The 17,944-nt window shown below is 33.7% G+C and overlaps 1 protein-coding gene across 27 annotated transcripts in view; it reads left to right on the forward strand.

The window, feature by feature from the left end:
* The window catches only part of USP25 (ubiquitin specific peptidase 25), a 160,968-nt gene that overhangs the window by 111,049 nt on the left and 31,975 nt on the right, over window positions 1–17,944 (forward strand). For 11 of the 27 annotated variants that reach the window (XR_015167530.1, XR_015167544.1, XM_086411911.1 and 8 more), the window contains 3 exons: window positions 5,892–6,031; window positions 10,925–11,038; window positions 13,280–13,375. The exons of 4 other annotated variants lie outside the window; for them this stretch is intronic. Coding sequence is in view for 18 of the 23 variants with exons in the window: in XM_086411911.1 (XP_086268037.1) it covers window positions 5,892–6,031; window positions 10,925–11,038; window positions 13,280–13,375 (350 nt within the window). In the remaining 5 variants the exon portion in view is untranslated. The remainder of the gene's footprint in view (window positions 1–5,891; window positions 6,032–10,924; window positions 11,039–13,279; window positions 13,376–17,944) is intronic. 12 more of the 27 variants (XR_015167537.1, XR_015167542.1, XM_086411979.1 and 9 more) reach the window with 3 other exon arrangements.

The following is a 17,944-nucleotide window of genomic DNA, read 5'->3' on the forward strand; positions in this document are numbered from 1 at the left end:
TTGACATACACAGTTGAATAAGAGAATCTATTATATTGTTCATTGGAATTACTTATCTCCTTTTATTAGTATAGAAATTTTACTTTAATGCCCATGCCGTTTTTTTTTTTTTTTCCTATTTCTCCCTACAGTTTTCAAATAATTTAATTTGATATAATACTTTCATAATATCATAGAGAACCTGTATTTATCTCTCAGGTGTACATTAGGATTATGAGTGACTAGTGGAAGTAATAAAAGGAGATCTTCTTTATAAAATCCATCAGAGTGATTTTTCTTCTCTCCCTGAAAATCTTTTCAATTAAGCTATAACCTAAGAACCATTAAAATCCAGTTTCTTCAGAATGATATTCCAAATAAGAATATTAATTTATATAGCATTAATTAAATGAGTATTTGTTCCTCTTTTGCTAATAGATAACCAAAAAAAATCCATAGGCATCACTTCTTCAGCATGATTCATTGTCTTATTGAAACTAAGAAATAAGTGATAGGAAAGTATTCTTCAGTCCATATCACACTACCTCTCTAATCTGCAAAAGAATATTTACTTTAACACTTATGTTTAGAGATTTAGCCAGCAGTTGTTTACTACTGGTATATACATCAGGATTACCTGGGAGACTGTTTCTGAGGACATACCATCTGAGACTTATTGGGGTCAGAATCTATGGAGGAAGGGTCCAGAGTATATATTTTTTAAAAGATGTTCAGATAATTCTGAGTGTACCTCTGATTAAGCATCATGGCTGTAGACTATATGAATAAAACTGTATTCTGAGGAAGAGAGAACTTTGCTTGAATTATTATTTTGCTTGTGTTACTCATATCTTACTCAGAAACTATTTGAAGTCCTTACAATATATCTATATAGTATACTCAGATTTTAAAAGCAAAAAAGAAACTGAAACCAAAAAATAAGGGTAGAAAAATGAAGTAAAAATGGTCTACAAGTCAAAAATAAGTTGATATGATCTGGTAGAGTGGACAATATTCTCAGTATTTTCAGGATATTTTCAGTAGCCTCAGTATTTTAAGTCCCTTTAAAGCAGGGACCAAGTCATGTTTTTATTTAAATCTCCAGAATGTAGTATAATACATGACACATGATAGATGCCCCTTAAATGTTTTCTGATTTGATTTCATTCCCTTTTGAAATCACAATAATGAGTTTCCTAGAGGTGATCTTCCAGAGAACCCAGTGGCAACCCACTCCAGTACTCTTGCCTGGAGAATCCCATGGATGGAGGAGCATGGTAGGCTGCAGTCCATGAGGTCGCTAAGAGTCGGACATGACTGAGCGACTTCACTTTCACTTTTCACTTTCATGCATTGGAGAAGGAAACGGCAACTCTGTAGTATTCTTGTCTGGAGAATCCCAGGGACAGAGGAGCCTGTTGGGTACTGTCTGTGGGGTCACACAGAGTCGGACAAGACTGACGTGACTTAGCAGCAGCAGGAGCAGCAGAGGTGATCTTCAGTGTATGGGAGTGCAGCCATTTTAAAAGGTTAACCCAAATAACTCTACCTTAGGAAAGAAAGTCAAAAATATGTGGTGCTGTTATAACTTTTTCTTAGATAAATTGTAGGTTTAACTTGGTTCCTAAGCCTCTACCTCCCACATTCCTGAGAATTCTGTTTGTGGTGCTACCTAGGAATCTGAAGCCTTTAAAAGTTTCTCTGATATTCTAGCCAGCCAGCCTAGCATGGCTTTTTATAGACTGCTTTGGGGGAATTACTGAGTTTAAATGCATTTCTATAAGGAAAATGGACTGCTGTTCTTTGAAGCAGTGCTCTTTAAGTATTTTTCTCTGGGTAGTGGAATGAGCTTTTTATTTTCCTCCTCTGGTTATTTTGTTTGTTTTAGTGAACATATCTTTTACTCTTCTGGTTTGACAAAATAAAGTTAAAACCTCTTTTCTTTTTTATTTTCCCTCTATTAAATCTGAATCCCTTGTAATTCTTCCAAGGCCACTATAAGCACGTTTCATCTAAACCAGGTTGTTCCCTATCACTCTGGCTTGTAGGGTCTTTTCCTGTCATTATGGTTTTGCTCATGAAGTATCCCTCATTTGAAAAATGTCCTCTTGTCCTCACTATTCTTGAAACTTTGTCCACTTTTAAGACTTCTCTAATAGCCCCAGATCTTTATGAATGTTCCTAATTACGCCTGTAGCAACTATTGTCTTTTTCCCACTATTCTAGTCCTAATCTATTCTCTGTACCAAAGTTATATTTTGTCTTGCTTACCGTTATAAAGGCTCATTAATAGCAAGGAATTTATTAATCTTTTATCTGTCCTTACAGTGCCTTTGCTTATGCTATTCCTTCTGCCTGGAATCATCTTTCTCATCTCCAAGATAATCTTCTCTACAAATCCATCAAGACTTAGCTCAGTTGGCATTTCTCCTAGGAAGTTTTTCTTAGCATGCAACATCTTTCCAAGTGTGTGTATGGGTCCATGGTGCTTCTCTAGGACCTTGTGCATAAGTCTATTACAGCAGTTAGCACTTTGTATTGTAATGGAGTATACATTTCTCTGATTTTGTTGAGAGTTCCTTAAAGTGAGTAAATCTTATGTCATTTTTTCTTAACATTATTAATACCTAACATAGTACTGAAAATGGCACATGCTCATCAAACATGTTGGGAATGAAGTTTGGATTTTTGTTTCCAAACTCCCAGAACTTGAATCCTTGTAGGTTCACCTACTGTGATTACAGCACCACTCATACAAGTTCCGTGGAAGATATTTGCACAGAGAAAAGTCTAGAGGAAATAGTTTTGTATGACATTTAGGCAGAATCATTCAGCATCACATAAGGTTTTTGGACTCAAATCCCTATAAGGAAGGAAACCTTAACCCTCAGGACCTACATATATTTGACTGTGTTGATCAGATAAAATTACTTTTGCTCTTAAGAGCTTTATTTACCTACATTGTCCAGGTTTCCCTGGCTTAGCCCAGTGTCCTAGCAGATGGATTTCTTGACCCACATTGCATTAAGCTCACATCCTACTGTCAAGCATTGATGTTTTATCTGTTACAATGAGAAGAGACAGAGGGGGAAAACACAAGTAATGTAAGCTTTAGCAACAAGAAGTTTGTCTCTGTTAAGGCCTAAAATAGCTGACTTAAGCCACTTAATCATGAAACCTTCAGGAAGCAGAAGCTCTGCTAAACTGGAGTTGTAGTGGTTGAGATTTTCTTAACTTTATGTATCATACAGGCACACTGAAAGAACATTGCAGTTCTTAGGAAGTCTAGAAATGAGACATTTAACTTCTTTTGGACTTCTTTTCCTGTCACAAACATGGTAATCATTTCTTCCTTTAGTTTTCCTTGCCAGAGTATATTTCACTTCCATTATCCTAATGACTCATATCCAAAATATAAGACATCTGCACGTCAGTCTCCAAACCATTATGTCTAAAATGTATCTTGAATCTAACAAATTCTCACTTTCTCACTGTCTCTGTTATCCAAAAGCACAGTCATTTCTTGCTAATACTGCTCTCTAGGCAAGATAAAGAGCTTATGTTGCTGTTTTAGTACTTTTACTGACTTCTGGTTTTACTTTATTCTCTAATCTTTTCTTTACAATGTAGTCAGAATAATTTTCTTTAAATTCAGCATGTTTTCATTGTATTTAGAATGTTTATCCACTTCCTTTTGCCGTTAAAACTTTCATGACTCAAAGGCCCCCGTTTTATCCCTGTCTGCATCATCTCTTGCCATTTCTCCCCTCTTATACTATAGTCTATAGTTCGACCACACTAGAAGCCCTTCAGATTGAATTCATGTTCACTTCATGGGCTATACGTTCTTCCACCTAATTCATTATGTTTCAACTGAAACGTTAGTTTATCTCATACCCCATAATCTTAAGTTACCCTTGCCCCATTTTATTCCTATAATGTATTATGATGATGTCACAATTCATACATGTAATTCTTTGGTTAATAACTTTTTCCATAGTTAACTATAAATTTCATGGGATCAGGGACTGGCCACTTTGTTAACACTGAGTCCCAGTGCCTAGCCTAGTGCCTGGTACATAGACACTTAATTAAAATTCAGTGGTTGAATGAATACTCATGCATCTATGTTTAATTATAGTATTTCTTTTTTAATAATATTTCACTTTGAGAAAGGTTTTAAATTAATCAGATATTGGAAAGGATGACAGTAGTCCTGTTGTTTCCCACCAGTTGGTTGAGCAGGAACTCAACCTTTCCCAGTAACACTGTGCAATATTTTAGAGTACATTCTTATTCCTTTTACCCTTTCATTAGCTTATTAATTCATTTGTTTCATTAAATTATTGTGTGCTTATTATATGCTTGGTGTGGAAGAAATAGGAATACAAAAGGGAGATAACACCCCTGCTCTTGAGATTCTTACAGTATAGCAGGGAATGTAGGCTTGAAACAAATAACAGTAATGAAGTTATAATTGTAGGAAAGTGCTATTAAAATGAAAGTATAAGTTACTGTAGAGCAGTAATTCTTGTCTGGGAGTGGTTTTGACCTTCAGAGGGCATTTGACAATACTGGAGACATTTCTGGTTGTCACCACTGAGAGAGGGGGTCAGTACTACTAGTATTTAGTGGGTAGATAGATGCCTGGGTACACAGGAAAGCCCTCCACACCGTAGAATCATCTGACCTAAAATGTCAGTAGTGCTGAGGCTGAGCAGCCCTCCCCTAGAAGCAGAGTCATCAGCAATACTTCCATGCGGAAACAGCATTTAAGCCAAAGGATATATAGAAGTTATTAGGTGGAGGAGTGAGAGGTTGACCAAACAGTCAAAGGGAAGAAAATGAGGAAAGATCCAGAAGTTGGACAGTTAGCCTCTTCTCTGATGTATTGGATAAACTGAAAAAAGGCTAGTATGTGTTTCTTTTTGAGCAAAGGACACAAGGTGATGGAGAGACAGGCAGAGGCCCAATTATATAAAGCCTCATAGGTTGTATAAGGATAAATATTGGGCTCGTCTGTTAAATATCCAGTGGACATTCAGAGTACATTGTTGCATCTGTGGATTTAGAACTCAGAACATAGACAGTAGACATAATTTTAGGAATTCTTCCCAGAAGTAGTATTTGAACTCTTGAGTTTATATTGGTCCTGGAACTATCAGGAGCAGGTTCAGAAAAGATAGAAGGCTGGGTTCATTCATGGTTAGGATTTTGTTAGGTAAGTATGAAAAAGAATACTCTGGCCAGAAAAACAGCTACTGTGCTCTCTGTGGAAACTCAGACCAGGATTGTTGTACAGCCCCCTGCTCCCTTGTTCTTTGGTAGAATGCTAGTGATTTTCTAAAGTGAGATTTGTTTTTTTTAAGGTTTCACAGTTTTATTTTCTAATTTATTTTTAACTGGAAGATAATTGCTTTACAATGTTGTGTTGGTTTCTGCTGTACAACAGCGTGAATCAGCCATAAGTATACACACTTCCCTTCCCTCTTGAACCTCCCTCCCACCCCCAACCCCGATCCCCATCCCACACAGGCTAGTGTACCAGCAGGGAAGGAAGGTGAGATGAACTGAGCGAGTAGCACTGAAACATATACTACCATGTGTAAAATAGATAGCTAGGAAGCTGTCGTGTGACACACGGAGCTCAACCCGGTGCTCTGATGACCCAAAGTGAGATTTTGATACTTGTCCTAACAACAACAACAAAACCTTACAATAAATTTCTTAGCATAAACTATAATGAGTTCTTTCTTCAGTAATTATTTGACTTATCTGAGATCTGATTCTTTTCTTTTGGTAAATAAAGTAAAATTAATGTATAACTTCAAATGAGAAGTAAATGAGAAATTCATCTTAGTCTAGACTCACTGATTTATATTAGATATACAACTGATTCTTTTCTCATGAAGCACAAGCAGGAGAACCAGAATATCTAGAGCAGCCATCAAGAAGTGATTTCTCAAAGCACTTGAAAGAAGAAACCATTCGAATAATTACCAAGGCATCACATGAGCATGAAGATAAAAGTCCTGAAACAGTTTTGCAGTCGGTAAGAATTTTTCTTTTAGCTCTCTGAGCATACCCATCCATGTTCACGAGGTTTCTTAGCTGTGTAAGGAGAGTGACCTGTCTGGGAGTCAGGAGAGACCTGGCCAAGGGATGACTCTGCCGTGAACATGATGAGTGGTTGTAGGTGTCACCTAACTGCCAGGTTGTAATTTCCTCAGCTATAACTTTTTAAATGCTTCTTTTGAAAAAAACAGTTTTTATCTTCCTGTTAAATTATAATCCTGAAAAATTATAATCATAGGCCAAACTGGTCATTTGATTTGGAACTTCAAAAGGGAAGTACGGAGTTTAACATTATTTTTCTTTCCCCTCTACCTCCTTCCCACCCTGCCTTCCGTATTTAGTCTTACGTTAGGATAGTTGGGAATGTAGGGTATAATTTTCATTTCTCCATGGACTGTGTTTAACAAAATTCTAGATAGTCTAGGTTCGAGTAATATTAACAGGATAAATATTATAAAACAGTTTATGCATAGTTCAAGTACCTTATGTCAAATTGTCATTATTAACCTCCTTTAGTGTAATTTTCAAGTATTTAGCTGTGTCTTTTAATAACAGTAAGTTGAACATATTAGTATTGTATTATGTTTCAGTAAATATGATATTCTAAGAGATGTTTCGAGGATTTCATACTATAAGACCATTCAGTTGCTATAGGTATATATTTTTTATTATATTAGTGAGCACAAACAGCTCTAATATAGGTTTCACAGTAGCTAATTTTAGGATTTGAAGATGCCCACCCAGAGAAATAAAGAAAAGAGGACATTTCAACACATAATTTCTACTTACTGAACTTAATCTCAACAGTAACCCTCTAATTACAGTGTGGTCTTTAATATTATAAGGCCATATTAACCAAAATATTCAATTAATAGGATAGTCTTTTAATTATATTTTGCTGAACAAAGTGATATTGATAAATTATTTTTTAATTTAGTTTCCTTTTTGAAAAAGTTTGATTACATATCTTTTTACCATAAAAAACAATGTATTAATATAGATTTTTATTATTATTCCAAATTCTGCAAATACCCTAGAGACTATAAAAAACTTGAGGAACTGCTCATTCTAAAGCATTCCTGAAAAATGCTTCTTTGAGTAGATCTGGGTGAATGATAGAAGAGGACACCTTTGGAAGGAAGAAAAAGCACAGGAGTAAATACGAGGGAGAAATAATTTTGTCTGATATAAAAAACATATTTTGCTAAGGCATTTGCTAGTTAGGACTTTTATTTGTTAGTGCCTACATTATGGTTGATAAGTTTCATCCTTTTAACTGATATCAAAAAGGTGGAAACATTACTTAGCTTAATGTAGAATCATGGTTGTTTTTTTTTTTTTTTTAGTTTGGCTAATCAGGTACAGTTTAAATTTGTAGAAATTAGCATTTAAAGTTAGTTTATTTATATGGTTATTATCTTATAAGGTACCAGCCTATGGCTTCACCTTTAGTTGAAAAAGGATGGCATTGAGAAAATAGATTAGCTAGCATAAATATTTTTCAATTTGGCTTATCTTCTGGAGTAAACCAATAGTTGGTCCCATTGTCTGTATAAATCCTGCACCATGTCTAAGAGTATGTTGATCATGAGTATGACCAGTGTTTCTTGGTCTCATGGCCAGTTGTTTAGGATCATTAAAATCACTGGGTTTTCTCATTTAAAGGCATGCCTTAGAAACTAAGGGCAGCAGAGGATGATATGGTGAGATGGCATGGTAGACATGAATCTGAGCAAACTCGGTAAGATAGTGAAGGACTAGAAAGCCTGGGCATGCTGCAGTCCATGGGGTCGCAAAGACTCAGGCATGACTTAGTGACTGAATAAAAGCAAAGGAAGTAAATTGCAAAGAGTCTTTAGCTTTGGGGACTAAATAGTCCTGGATTTCGAATATTAGTTTTTTTTTCCTGCAATCTATGCAAACTTGAGTAAGTTGCTTAATTTTTCTAAACCTCAGTTTTTTAAAAACATAAAATGGAGGTGATAATACGATGAATTAAGATCATTTTTTAAGTGCCTAGCATATAGTGTAGACCTTAAGTAGCTCTTTATTTCCTTCTGTTACTTAAATCCTAACCATTTCACAAATGTACAGTATATAAAGTTTTGACGTTAGTTAAGAAAAATTTCCTGAGAAGCTTAGAATCACAGAAGCCATAAAGAGATACTCTGCAGATGTTTAGACAGCTTGCTTTTTAGAAGAGAGTCTCTAGTTTTAAATGAAATATTTTAGAAAATTTAAAATTCAAAAAAGTAAACTCTAAGAATCATACATAGTTCCACAACCCAAAGTCAATCACTTAATAAATTAGTATGTTTTATTTCATTCTTATTTTTATATACAGATTTGTGATTTATTTTTGTAGTTGATTTACTACTGTATATACAATTTTATATTTTATTTCTGTCACTAAATAGCTTTCCCGTTGATGCAGATTCTTTGTAAGAAATGTTTAATGGGTTAATAGTAATTCATTGAGTGATCAAATTCTTGTTTACTTACTCATTCCCTTCTTATATATTATTTCTACTTTTATGTAATTTTAAAAAGACTGCTAAAAATGAAACTTCTTCTATATTTTTGGTTATTTCTTTAGATTTCCATAGTGGAGTTATTAGGTTAAAACCTGTGAGCATATTGAGGAATCCAAAGGGGTTGAAAATATATAGCTTTCTAATCACCCTTTTATGGGACCACTTTTTTTTTTTTTTTTTTTAACAAATCGGGTATTTAATAGATTTCAGGCAATTACTTAAAATCTTTGTGATCTAATTATTTTTGCAACTTATTAACTGAGTAATTTATTTTTAACCTCCTTTAAGTTCAGCCTTTATTAAGGTGTTCATAGAGGATGTGACCATAATAGGAAAAGATATCCTTAGGCATGCATGCTCAGTCTCTTCAGTTGTGTCCAACTCTTTGCGACCCTATGGACTGTAGTCCACCAGGCTCCTGTCCATGGAATTCTCCAGGCAAGAATACTGGAGTGGATTGCCGTGCCCTCCTCCAGGGGATCTTCCTGATCTAGGGATTGAACCCATGTTTCCTGGGACTCCTGCATTGCAGTCAGATTCTTTACTGCTGAGCCATTAGGGAAGCTCCTAAATATCCTTGTACTTTACTTCAATGAACCCTAAAATTCTTTATATGAAAAATTTTATGGTAATTTAAGATATCTAAGCTTGATGAGAAATACTACAGAATGTGTGCCCAAAGCTGCTTCCTTTTTTCAACTTTCACCCAAATAATTAATAATATGCTGTTTTAAACTATTTTGTGGTAACTGAAAAGGTTTATAAGTGCAGTTAATTTTTTCAAAGGAAATATGTTGTTGTGTAAGGATCAGTATTCTAAAGAGTGCATTTCCTGGTTGATACTTTCTTAAATTTATATTTATTATTATTAATATATTATTGGTTTGAATTGGTTTGCTTGTGAGAAATTTTTCACCAAAAGTCCAGACAAATTTCCTAGTTTACCTGCTTATATTTCACTCTTGTGACTCGAAACCTAGGACAATATTTTCTCTCTTAATTATTTTTTTCTCTCTTAATTTAATTAAATATCATGGACCAAGCTTACTTCTGTATGTGTTAGTATATTGAGTTAAGATTATTAAAATATAAGCAATTCCAAGAAGCAAAGTAGTATAATGTTTATAATTTCTATCATTTATAGAACAATAATTAATTTATCAGATTTTGGGTTAGCTGAATACTCTATCCTGATCATGACAACCATGCAGGTTGGTTTTATCGTCTGTCAAAGACTCAAACAAAGCAAAAGAAAACTTTCCTGAAAATGTCATGGTTAAAAATAGCATTTCTTTTTAAAAAATAAGCCAGTCTTGGCTGCTGTTCTTGTTTTATTGTTTAATTAAACTTTTTCTGCATATATACTTTGAAAAAGTCAGAAAATCTTCACATTTTAAAATTTACCCATATTTTAAACTGCAGTAAGACCACTCCGTTTTCATTAAAATTTTCTGTTTATTTGGTGTCAAAACTAAGTTGATTTTTGCTTAGGAAAATTTTAAAGGTGCAATTTGAAGTTACTTAAGCAATCTGCTTTCAAGCACCTTAAGTATTTTTGAAATTTGTTTGTAGATAAATAGTGAATATGGTAGTCATCTATTCAGTAAAAAAGGATCCTTGTGAAATCTGAACAGTATTTTGAATGAACCATATTAGTGTCTTTGAGTGGACTTTCTGGACTTTACCCTGGTTTCCACTCCATTGGTTTAGTGAAGTTCATGGAATTTAACAAAAAAGCAAATCTGAGTTGTTAAAAATTGATATCACTTTCTAGGAGCATTTCCCAAAACAAGAATTCATTGAGAACTCATGATATAAATATACCAGGTGCTAGTGAGTTAGGCACAATAGATTATGGATATTAAGTGGCAATATAATTAGTTATTAGAAAGGATAGAAGGTAGAATCATCAGAAGGAAAACTTAAAAATTCTGGGGTCGGAGGAGGTCTTATTTTGATGAAAATATCAAAAAAGGCTGTATAGAATTATTAGAATTAAAAATAAATAAACCTTTCACCAATAAAAACAGCAGTAGGATATCCAACTTCAGTATTAACTCTATTTCTACAAATTTGGAATCCAAGGTGCTCTGTGAGGGGAAAAAAAAAAAAAAACAACATTTAAATTTAATTTAATATTTCAGATACGAAGCAAAAGCTAGAGATCTTGTGTTATTACTGAATTAATGCATTTGCTTTGATGTTCAGCTTTAGATGGTTTTATTTCGTACCAAACAAACACAGGTATTTTAAAAGGATCAAGAGTCTGTGCACTGAAACTGAGTGCTTCCGTTGTTCTCTTTTCTAATGTTCACACTGATGATTTTTTTCTGCAGAAACCTGAAAATACCACAAGCCAGCCACCTTCTAACCAGCAAGTTGTAGAGGTGGAGATTCCTCATGTAGGGACATTTATGGTTGAGTCAAAGGAGGGGGGTTATGATGATGAGGTACCTTCACTGTAGCCCTTGGCACAACTGCCACTTGTTCTTTGCTGTTCAAATGCAAGTGCTTCGGGCATGCTGCACCCTCACACTGTGTCTATGGCCGCGCAACATACAGCTTTGCCACCCACAGTCTGAAATTACCTTACCAATTGCTAACAGTATTAAATACTTCGAACTTCAAGTGAAAATGTAGCTAGAAAGCTTACGAATTTGGCAAAAAGAAAAATTTTGTATTGCAAGAGTTAATTCCTTTGTTCACACACAGAATTTGTTTACTCTCAGGTTGGTAAGTTTTAATTAAGGTTGTTTAATTAAATAGCAAAAATTTTTTGAGCACTTAAAATTTTTATTTTCCTTTCCTGTTTTGCTCGAAGTATCAATTATTATACTTTGCCCACTATTTCCTGCCAGAAGATCCTACAGTCTGATTTGGTGTATATTAGTAAATATATAGGTTTCCCTGGAGGGTCAGTTAGTAAAGAATTCGCCTGCAGTGCAGGAGACTGCCTGCAACATAGCAGACTGGGGTTGGTTTTGTTTTTTCCCCAGCCTCTGTGCGACTGAACGGAATAATGCATCAGCATTGCTAAATACCTACCAGTGTTTTGTACACTGGGCACCTCATCTTACCTCTTCTTATCACTCCACTGTTAATTTTCATCTACTTAGTTTTCTAACATTATGGAGTCACTTTTGCTTCCTGTCATACGGTTCTTGGGAATCCAGATGAAAATTGCTATTGTCTTGATCCCATCAGATTTTTCCCCCCTTTACCACTTTTTTCTTAACACTCTTCGATTTTCATCTTTTCCATATTTGAAAGAAGCCAGTAAAGCTGTTTCTGAATAGTAACAACAGAGAAGACAGATCCTGAAATCTAACATTTGTTAGTTATTACTGGCATGGATGAGAGCTGAATGTATATAAGTTTTTTTTCCAAGTAACTTTTTTTCAGACTGACTTCAACATTATAATTAAACTCTTGTATGAGTCACTTCACTTTCATGAGTTAATCACCACAATCAGAGGTGTCATAAAGACATGACTATTACTGTGCCACTGTAAGAAAGCATGGGCCGTAAAGAGACCGAGAAACAGATTTGTGAGTTAGGAACTGATCAGAAGGATTTTCTGAAGCAGATAGTTAGATACATTGCAACTATCTGTGTGTGATCCAAAATATGCTGTGGGCAGTAGTTTTAGTGAATCAGAGGTAATGGATGCAGTCTCTTGATTGCTCCAATATTATAGCTTCATAGTATCTTGAGATTTTCATTTTTCAGATATTTTAAAATATAAACACTTAATACAGTCATTCCTCAGTATCTGGGGGGATTGGTTCCAGGACCCTCCCTGACCCCAGCAGATACCAAAATCTGCAGATGCTTAAATCCATTATACAAAATAAACTATTGTGAAAATGAAATACTTAAATATTTAATACTTAACAGCAGTACATTTTTCTGTTCAACCATTTCCATGATGGTGGTACTTGAAGATTATGGAAACTGGCATGTTGTATTAGAAATATTTTTATAATGTTAGTTTGTTGATCAAGCATCTTAGTGCTTGTTTTAGGGTGAGCCTTCTGGCATTTATAAAATAGAATTGTAATTAATTATTTAACATTCATTTGTGCAAGTGCTTATGCTATTGGCAGAGTTTTGTGTTTTGTGTGTGTGTTTGTGTTTTAATTCATTGGAGTGATAGTTTAGCAGTGCATGTGCCTTGTAATTCTTAAAAATAAGTCATATGGATACAGGGCTGCTGCTTAGATGTTTAGATTATATGGTTGTACAAACAGGTGTACCTGGCCTGCTGGCAGAGTGGAGCTGGAATTTAGCTAATGCTGAGCTCCTCAAGCCTTAAAGAAGAAGCATGTTTTTAAATAAAAAGAACATTGATTTTTCTAAATGGTTCTCTTACAGAGCAGCACATTTTTCTAAATTGTCAAGAAGGTGTTGCCTTCTAAAAAATTCTTCAGTGCAGATGGGGTGGGGTGCCTTTTTGCACTACGCACAAAGGCACCGTGCCAGCTAGCTGTGGCCCTGTATGGCAGATTTTGAGAGATACTTACCTGCATATCAGATCACATTTGCTACCCAAAAAAAGTGCAGTGTTTGATTTATAGTAAAAAACAAAGAACTTTCAACTTGCATGTAAAGGAATTATTTTGTTTTTGTGATTTTTTTTTCTCTCTATGATAACCATTCAAAAGTTCTTACTTTAAATCCCTTATGGCAGATCATGATGACACCGAACATGCAAGGTATTATCATGGCCATAGGTAAATCCCGGAGTGTGTATGACAGGTGTGGCCCTGAAGCAGGGTTCTTTAAGGTACAATGAACATTTTTATTTTATTTACTTTTTTAAGTGAACTTCTTAAAATGTTTCATTTCCTTGAATTAAATTTGTTTTCCTATGTAATTTCTCTTTTCCTATCTTAGCCATGACCACCTAATGTTCTGGGGGTTTCTTTTATATGTGAATCTAAGACTGATTATTTTTTTAATTCAGATACTTCAACAAAAGCAAAACATTTTACCCAAGTTACCCTAATAGTACACCTCTGGTTTGTTAGCAGGAGTTTGAATTGTATATATATCTGAAGCAAATACAGGGTATTGATGAGCAAAAGTAGGAACTGAGTTATTTGCTTCTGGTAATATTTTTTTTTTCTTCTCTAGTAATATTATTGGTCAGTATGGCTTTGATTTTATTATCATTTCATACTAAATTGCTTTCTTCATTTAGTTATTTCTAAAATTCATTCATTATCTTATGTTTCTTAATTATGTTCCTCATAATTAATTTTAATATCTTAGTTATTTCAAAATATGCAACCATCAAGCTGATGCATTATTCTGTGACTAGATCTTTCTTCCCTCTTATACCAGATCTTAACAATGATTTGATAACAGTATTATTTGTTCTTATATATTTGAAAGATGAAAACACTCCATTTGGTTTTCACTTTCTTTAGTGAAAGTCACTTACTTGTGTCCAACTCTTTGCAACCCCATGGACTATACTGTCCATGGAATTCTCCAGGCCAGAATATTTGAATGGGTAGCCTATCGCTTCTCCAGGGGATCTTCCCAACCCAGGGATTGAACCCAGATCTCCCACATTGCAGGTGGATTCTTTACCAGCTGAGCTACAAGGGAAGCCCAAGAACACTGGAGTGGGTAGCCTATCCCTTCTCCAGCAGATCTTCCTGGGGGTCTCCTGCATTGCAGGTGGATTCTTAACCAACTGAGCTATCAGCAAAGCCCAACTTTCTTTAGGTTAACCAAAAATAATCACTTTTTTTTTTCACTCCTCCTTCCCCTTTAATGTTTGTTATTTACCAAAAAAAAAAAAAAAAAACTTTATTGAGGTATAGTTTATGTCAGCAAGCCATGTAAGTTATATATTCCCTTTCTTGACATTTACAATTGAAAAATTTCCCTTTTCTATACTCTACCACCTTTCAACTCCATCTTTATGAAACTTCTTTTTAGTATTTCTTTCAGTATATAGTACAAACAAAGGCCTTGGCAGTAGTAGACTTAGATCAGAAAACACTTTAAACTGGTTAGAATTAGAGTGATCAAGCATCCTGGTATGCCTGGGACCAAAGGATTTCCTGGGATACAGGACTTTAGATGCTAAATGATGAAAGTTCTGGCAAACTAGTCCCAAGATGAGTTGTTCACTCTGTTATGATCCCATGAGAGAGTTTGAAAACTACTTTACCATAAAAAAAAAGAAAAACAACTTTTATGTTTAAAAATTCTACCCTTATCCCCAGGTAATCTACATTTCTCTTCTTAAAAATCACTAAATACATGTCTTCTAAAGTGTTCATCTACTTTGTGGAAGAGTTATCTGTCATTTACACTACCATTGTCATTTTTGGTCAACTTTGGGTATCTTTATATTGAACTGGAAGCTTCACTTTTATTAATACATGGATACTTTCAAAGAGTCAACTAATAATACGTACCATAAACAACAGTAATTACACCATGTCCCCCCACCCCCAATCAGTGATAACACTTTTCAATTATTTCATCAAATCCTTCTGGTTTTAAATCTTTAAGAAGGATGCCTATGATTTTGTGATTCTTAGTTTACCTATTTCCTGTTGAATTCCCGACCATGGGATGTGATTGACAAGCTCTCTTTATTCTCCTGCCCCATATACACACATTAACATGTACAATTTTTATCCCTACATCAACACACAGAATTTTGTCATTTGATTAAATCAGAATTCTCAGCTTGTACTGTTTTTTGCGTGCTACTTAGGGTTGAACTAAGTCATAAACATTATTATTTTACTTTTTCCCCCCTCAGTTGTCATTTTCTTTGGAATTAGCTGGCTTTTGTTGTTGTTTGCTTAGTTTTTTGCTCTGTTCTTCATTAGTTCTTTTGTGTGTGTTTTTGTTGTTGCTGTTGTTTTGGTTTTTTTGTAGAAGTCTATTCTGGAGCTTTATGACCTGCTCCAGTCTGCATTGGTTTTCCACTCTTCTTCATATGTAACTAGTATCTTGAGATCTTCTTTAGCTGTCACTTTCAGGATGGCCTTTGCATCTTGTTCTTTGTGTGTTTTCTGTATCTCATATATTTGTGTTTAAATATACCTGCTGATTCTGATGCAGCAGAAAATCTCTAAAGTTTATTATTTCTGTACATTTCCATCTATCTGTAATTGAGGAATATGTATGTTTTACATACATACATAATATAGGAATATGCTTATATCTAAAATATATATATTTATATACAATATATATATAACTATAGGAATATACAAATATATATAATTATAATATAAATAGAATATATAAATATATATGATATTTGTAATATAAATTATATTTATATAAGATTTATAATATATGTTATATATAAATAGATAAAAATAGGAATATGTTTATAATTAATGTATATTTTTAGTATAGATAAATGATTAGCATTTCAAAAATTCTGGCTGATAGTATAAAATTTGAGAAAACATGTTCTAAAATAACAAAAATAACATATACAAATGCAGTCATTCGGCAATAATAATGGTGTCTCAAATAAAACTAATAACAACTGTCTCTCCTGCTGCCCTGTTGTAACTACTTCTAACATTTGTATAGCCTTTCTGACATTTTTATTTTGTTTGTAAAGACATGCATAGAGAATTTTTTTAACTTTTACTATTCATATTATATTATAATTATTCATATTTTATAACTCAGAAACATATTGTAAGTATTCTTAAGCCAATATATCTACCACATTATCTATACCACCTGCATTTAGTATTCTATGGTATAGATGTACTCTCATTTATTATATATTACCCTCTCTTTGGACGTATGTCATATGTTTTTTCCCCATTTGCCATTTCTGTTTGAATTTAGTCTATGGTAACTTTTTCTATAAAGCAGTTTTAAAATACTGTGGTATCTATACTATCTTTCCTCTCTTTTCTGAATTCTGGAGTTTCATTGCTATGCAAAAAGTCATCTTCAACAAAGGTATTATAAATTTTCTATAATTTTTCTTAAAACATTGTTCTTAATAAGTTTTTATTTTATAAATTCAAAAATACCCTATTTACCTTAGCATTTTATCTGGGCTTTCTGCATTCTATATTAAATAAAAAATTGCTATATGTTTTTATTTGGGGGCTGTCTTCCCAGGTTTGCAGTTATACTTGTTAAATTCCTTTACTATCCTGTTTTCTTTAACTCTAGTGTAATTTACATAAGAATTAACTGTTCTTAAGAGTAAACTAGAACTCACCAATAATATAACCGTATTAGCTTGGCCTCTTTTTTTGGCTGTAGATCTTTTGACAGAGTTTTTTATTCCTTTTACAACAATTGATATGTTTAATTGTTCTATACATTCTTGACATTTTATTCTAATCATTACTGACATTCAGTGTTAAATCACAAAATATGTATATAGCACATAATCTAACATATGACGATTGCTTCTGTCTTCCTATGTTCCCTAAATCAGATATAGTATAGTTTTAATTTTCTTTCTTTATGCTTGGTTTATGATAAATTAAGGTAAAGGTTTTTTTTTTTTCTTTTTTAATATTTATTGTCCTATCACAGTACTAAAGAAAAATCTTTGTTGGATTTATTTTGTATTAGCTTTTTTGCTGTGAGAAGATGTTTTTCAACTGTGCATATTTAAGTACTTCTAAATATAGATTTCCTTATGTATTATAATTAAAACAATTTTTAAATGTTATATATGTTTGCTACTTTAAAAACCATGTGATGAAAATGTTAGCTTTGTTACTGATAAAAAGATCAGTTGGTCAATGAAACTTACATCTCGCTGGGTAAGTGGCCTTGATAAGGCTTAACTTCTATATTAGGAAGGGTTAGCAATCCGGTCAGTCACAGTTACTATTTCAACCACAGGCCCTCCCACATTGGGGGGTCTGCCTCTATAAACCGAATACTAAAGAGTTAATAGGCAGGCAGATCTGAAAAAATAAGTGAGAAAAGATACTTAGGTAAGTCCTTCTCCCAAGATGACTTTGTTATGATTGGTTTCAACTGTTAACAGAAAGCCCCCAAATCATAGTGGCTTAAAGACAGAAGTTTCTGTCATGTAAAAACAACATCCAGAGAAAGGCAATACAAGGCTACTATGATAAGCAAGAAAAAATAAAAGCCAGAAGGAAAGGAATGGAATAATATTCTCAAAGTACTAGTTACTTGTATGTGTATGTGTGGGCGTGGGAGTGGGAGGGGTCATGTCATAATTAAAATCATTGGATTAGTATTATTTTTTTCATTCAATTTCAGATATATTAAATTTTCTTTTATGTATTTTTTTTTGTTTATACATATTAAAGTGCCCTTAGGATTTTAATGAAGCAGTAACACTACTATATTACGA

The sequence above is a fragment of the Bos grunniens genome, chromosome 1 (assembly GCF_055505025.1).
Source record: "Bos grunniens cultivar Pamir isolate PY7600 chromosome 1, Bosgru_T2T1.0, whole genome shotgun sequence".
In the NCBI taxonomy this organism is placed as follows: Eukaryota; Metazoa; Chordata; class Mammalia; order Artiodactyla; family Bovidae; genus Bos; species Bos grunniens.